General features: G+C 43.3%; 1 protein-coding gene across 1 annotated transcript in view; it reads left to right on the plus strand.

The window, feature by feature from the left end:
- The window catches only part of LOC138033695 (uromodulin-like), an 11,493-nt gene extending 6,050 nt beyond the window's left edge, over window positions 1-5,443 (plus strand). The window contains exon 4 of the mRNA XM_068881490.1: window positions 3,683-5,443. Within this exon, the coding sequence (XP_068737591.1) occupies window positions 3,683-4,050 (368 nt within the window). The 3' untranslated portion in view covers window positions 4,051-5,443. The remainder of the gene's footprint in view (window positions 1-3,682) is intronic.
- The last annotated feature ends 472 nt before the right edge of the window (window positions 5,444-5,915 follow it).

Below are 5,915 nucleotides of genomic sequence, written 5' to 3' on the forward strand. Positions count from 1 at the left end.
ACAATCTTTACAAATAGTTTACATAGTGCCTACTGAAACCCAGTGATGAACATCTAAACAAATGTGGGCTTATGCAAGGAGACCAGCGAGGCGCTAACGAGGGATGCGCGGGCACTGTTGACAACTTAATAATTGATCAGATGGTGTGCCAAGACAGCAAGCGTGGAAAGAGGAATGTAAGCATGGCATGGGTATATGTAAGAAAAGCTTACAACAGTGTATATCACATGTGGCTGATAGAAATTTTCTCACTACACAAATTCCCACTCTGGCTTTGCTAGACGATCCAAAAAAATACTGGGATCTTAGCAAGAACCTAGAAAGGCTATGAAACACCAGAAGTGATTATGTTCAAAAGAGTTCTTCCCCAGAGAGACGCACTCTGCGCAAGACTGTTCGCTCTCTGTATTAACTCGATATCATGGATGCTGAGTGCGACGGAAGGCTACAGAATCTCTACGCCAATTGGGCAGAAAATCACACACTTGCTTTACATTGATGATCTCACATTTTATGCTGCATCGGAAGAGAAAATAACAAGAGTGGCAAAGAAAGTAAAGTCTTGCATGAAGGATGTTGGATTGCATTGGAACGAAAGCAAGTGTTGAGTGGTACATGTGAAGAGGGGTAACGTAAAATGGGACACAGAAAGTATGTGCGTAGGGGACGAGAAATCTGTAGATAGCCTCAAGCAGGGATCACATTACAATTTCCTTGGAATCATGGAGAACATCAAGCAGGATGATACCTTAGTGTTAGAGATTGTTGGTAAGGCATATATACAAAGATTATCATTGATTTGGTCTAGCCCACTATCTGATTACGACAAGATGGTTGCAATAAACCAGTTTGCAATGCCCGTGCATACCTACTTAATGACAACCCAGTGTTGGCCGATTATGGCATTAAAAAAGCTAGACAGTGAATTAAGAAAGAAGGGGTAGTTTCTAAAGAAACTGTGGTGCTGCGTCGGTGGGGAAGTAGTATACAAAAATTTGGTTTTATCAACGGAGTTGATAATGTAAATTGGCCACCGTACAGAGATTCTAAAAGCAACGTGCTCTGTACTAGTGTGCACTACAAACCTACTGATTCACACAGTTATTTGTTGTATTCATCGTCACATCCATCACATGTCAAGAACTCCATCCCTTATTCTCAATTTCTTAGACTTCGACGTCTATGTAGTGATGACTCCGATTTTTCCAGCAAATCAGAGGAGATGTGCCAGTTCTTCGAAAAACGTGGCTATCCTGTCTCTGTGGTCAAAGCGGGCCATCATCGCGCCCAACAATTTGATCGACAGTCATCACTACAAACGTCTCAAAAAGATAAGAATGACAGAATTCCATTCACCCTCACTTTCCATCCTCATAATCACGCAGTCAAAAGCATCATTCTTAGTAATTTTAAATTACTCCAAAATGATCCCGAGACTGGCAGAATCTTTTCGCAACCTCCACTTATTTCATTCAAACGCGACAAAAACGTAGGCAACTTTTTAGTTAGAAGCGCGCTCAAAACTAACGAGCAACCCGGCACTTTCAAATGCGCGCGCTCACGATGCAAAACTTGTCTTTTCATTGTTAACACTAGCAAGATATCGGGACCTAAGCGATCTGTTAAGATCACCGATCGTTTCACATGTACCTCCGCAAATGTCATTTATTGCATAACCTGCACGTTATGCAATAAATTATACATTGGTGAGACAGGTAGACGACTAGGTGACCGATTCCGCGAACACCTTCGCGATGTTGAGAAGAATGACAAGGATGCATCCAAGCCAGTCGCTCGCCATTTTAATCTGCCTAACCACTCCAAAAAACACATGGCTATCTGCGGCCTTTCCCTACATCTAGGTACGACGGAAAGCCGCAAGAATCTGGAACAAAAATTCATCTTTCAAATCGGCACCCTTAATCCTCACGGTATTAACGAACGCTTTTCATTTAACTAATATATTCCTATTTTTCACGTTGCCATGTTACCACCAATAGCGTAGCTCCTACTCTACTATAAAAACTACACGTAACCCATAATCCCTTGATTCGCTCTGACGAAGGGCTAACGCTCGAAACGTCAGCTTTTAGAATCTCTGTACGGTGGCCAATTTACATTATCAACTCCGTTGATGAAACCAAATTAGTGAATTAAGAAAGGTGATTTCGGAGAATGGAGGTAAGAACCCCCTAGGATCAACAGCTATGATGTAACTACCAAAGAAGCTAGAAGGGCGGGGACTCAAGAGTATAAAGCGAGAGTACAAGCAGGAGAAGATTAAGGCTGCCGTGAGATTATACATCGACGAAGATCACGCCATGGAAGTAATACGAAGATTAGAGGAAAAAGGAGAAAAGACAGGACGACGATCGCTGGTAAAAGATTATTAAAGATACCAAGAAGTATGCACTGGAGCTGGGGTAAAGATTACACCTTGTTTACCCGCAACCAGTCATCACAGATATAGCGACGAACACAGATGTTCCAATTAAGCTTAGAAGAGGTGAGAGGAGAACAATGGCAGGGAAGGCTCCTAACCCAGAGATGGGACGACGAAGAGATTGGCGAGGAGTGCTTTGCTTGGATGACTGATTGGAAAGCAGCGCCCACACATATCATTGCTGGGGTGAATGAGCTGTATCACCAAATGTTACCAAAGAAGACCCACCTAGAGAGCAAAACAAGGCTTTAGACGGGACAGAACGTCCTGTGTCGGATGTGTAGCAAAGTTCCAGAAACCCAAGCACACGTACTTACACGGTGCAGTAAACTGGCCCAATGAAAGTACCTTGTACGTCATGATTCAGCACTTAAAATTATAATTTACGAGATGCAACAAGGAGAAGAAGAAGGTGTACCTATTGGAGATGAGCTGTCCTTGGATAACCAACAGGGAGGGAAAGAGCGAAGAAAAGACAAACAAATACGTACGGCTGCGGTTCGAGCTAAGGCAACAACACGCTGGATATGACTTAGAGCAGCACAATATCGTGTTAGATGTACTGGATGGTTGTTCAGAAACCGTGAGAAATAGTATACGAGAGTTTACTGCAGAGAAGACGAAGGCTGGCAAGACATTAAACAGAATACAGAAGGCAATTTTAAAGAACTCACTGCATATCGCAAGGTGCTTCAAGATGTTATCGCAATGATTTTAATTGATTTTAAAGTAATGATGGGGTCATATAATTGGCTATCAGTTAACCCTCGTGGGAATACCGGATCTCGCAGGAGATCTAAAAATAACTTAAAGAGGGATTATGATGGGAATAGGGCCAATATGAGGGATTACCTCTCTTACCTTCATACTCTCTTGTCTAAAATAGATCGGTCTATAAAATGTTGTGACACAGGCTTAGTATGGGAGTTGTTCGCTCCTAGTCACGGGCTCACGATACGATGCGGTGGTAATTTACTATTATTTTGTTCACGAAAAATCTTGAAAAATCCACACAAGTCTCAACATTGCTTACTTAGGGGGCTGGGGTCGGGGGAGCCCCAACAATTTATTTTTTTCAAAGTGTTCTTCTGGTCAGCTGGTTTAAGAATATCATATTATTCAGGGTGGTAATGCATTAATCGATGATTTCCTGTCACTTGTCTTCGCGTCTGTTGCCACTGATTTAACTACCATAAAATTTAATCCATTATTTCATTGATCGTTCCTTGTTTTGCTTAGAATGCAAAAAGTACCAAGTACTGGGCAATGCTGACAGAAAAGTGACAAACGATGCAACGCCTCTTTCTTGCGACGGCACACTTGGGCCAGCTTGGTTTCGCTTCCAAGGAAACGCAGGAACAAAAATGCCTAATTGGTGTGTCCCTGAAAACAGATGCGGGACAAACGCACCTGGGTGGTTAAACGGAGCTCATCCCCAGGCTCACGAAGGCAACGTGACACGACAGGTCTGCTTTCACTGGAAGGCGAGTTGTTGCGAATACTCCACCAATATTCAAGTGCAAAACTGCAGTGGTTACTACCTCTATTACATCAATAGAACTTCACCTGATAATTCTTGTCATCTCCGTTACTACAGCACGGACTGAAGGAACCGAACGCTCTTAATTCAAAAGGAAGATCAACGATCATGCATTTTTGACCAATCAAACTGTTCCCTCGCTGACCAGTGATTTTTCTCTTGCTTTATGTAACCCACTTGCATGATTAAGGCTAAGGTTCAACTTAATTTCCTGTGATCTAAAGCGTTTGCAGTTACTCCTGTTTTAGTAGAAAATGAGTGGAATTCCTTGAAGTTAATTAGTTTGCGAAACTTAAATGACAACTGTAAGGCCATGTGCATACGTTCTATTAGAATTAGTCACAATGTATAAGCACCTACTACGCGAAACACGTGAACCCCTCTCCCAAGCGATTGCCTTGCATATTCGCTTGGGAGGGGAAGCTATCTATCACCCTACTCTGGCGTAGCATCTGGGCGGGAATATATGGGGCTCTGAGTACCAATTGGGAAGCAGATATAGCGTGACGCTTGGCTCATGGAGTGATTAAAAACCGGGCTTTCCTGAAGCGATGACGACGGCTCCGTGTTAGCGAGCGTTGCGCTTCCTGTGGCCTCAAGGAATCTTTCTCTCACGCCTTCTGTGAGTGCACTATTGCACCTCAGGTGTGGGCGTGGGTGTTTCAAAGCGTCAATCCTTTTTACTCTACAGCCTTAAGTCTCAGTCCCGGTTTAGTTTTTTTTCGGACATGGTCTTCCTCGGGATGGCCAGTCCTCCAAATCCAATCTCATTTCCCGTGTTCTTTTTAACATTACTCTTAGCGAGCTCTGGGCGGCGCGGTACCTTCGCACTTTGGAACAGAAAGTCACCTCCGCCCAGGCCATCATCAATAAAATCAAAACAAAAGTGCGCACGCAAATCTCCGCGGCGCACTCCTATTACTCCCCACGTGAATTATCAAATACCTGGGCACATATGAATGTCCTTTGCCGTGTAGACAACGATGAGCTACGTGTAATCATCTTAGCAGGGACACGGGGCATAGTGGCCACACCCGGCGGCCGAGCTTTGCACGGGCAGGTTCCCGGGCCCCCGGGTGAGGTCACTCAATCCCCTTTGCCCCTCGCTTCCTACATCCAAACTATTCAGAATCAAAATACAAAATAAAATTAGCAAATTAATTAACAAATAAGACAATGAAATGCGCAAACAAATAGCACTGTATATAGCTTTCCGCTAGTGTTTACGAATTAACTTTCTCGCTTTTAATAATATAATTTTGTCCTTTTAGCATTTTGGAGTGTAAATCAGACGAGGTATCTCCAGAATGCTTTCGCTTTTTATTAACATTATACGGTACTTTCACCTAGTTTAGATTTCAACTTTAATATTGTCAAGTAAGGGCAAGCAGAGCTTCCTCTGCCTTGTCCACTGTACATATGTAAGTAAATCGACAAAAAGCAAAAAAAAAAAAAAAAGTATGGCAGGTAATGTTGTCGATCCCCAGGACCGGACCGTTCCGAAACTGAGGAGAACATGGAGATTGCTGGTATCCCGTCTTATGTCCAAATGGCTGGGCGTCGTCGACACTCCAGTGTGTCTAGTCAATCCCGCGTTGATTACATAATGAACAATGCTGAACGTCTTAATTACTGACGCAGAAAATGATTCTATCCATCCGCTGAACATTTTGCCCGAGCGACCATGTACGGAACATTTTTCTCTTTCCGACAAGGACACTTCTTTATCCCAAGTGTCTGCCGATCTAAAGAACAGTGGTATCCGTGCTGCTGCGGTCAGATGTCTCCAACGTAATCCTAATGGCTTTGTTTCCGTGAAGTTTTCCAGCAGTGAGTACCGTGATCTCTTCCTTCGTAAATCTTCTTTTATCCGTCGTCATCGTAGGTCATCTTCTACGTGTACCTTTGTTGTCGTGTATGATACTCCCTTCG

The sequence above is a fragment of the Montipora capricornis genome, chromosome 14, assembly GCF_036669925.1.
Source record: "Montipora capricornis isolate CH-2021 chromosome 14, ASM3666992v2, whole genome shotgun sequence".
Lineage (NCBI taxonomy): Eukaryota > Metazoa > Cnidaria > Anthozoa > Scleractinia > Acroporidae > Montipora > Montipora capricornis.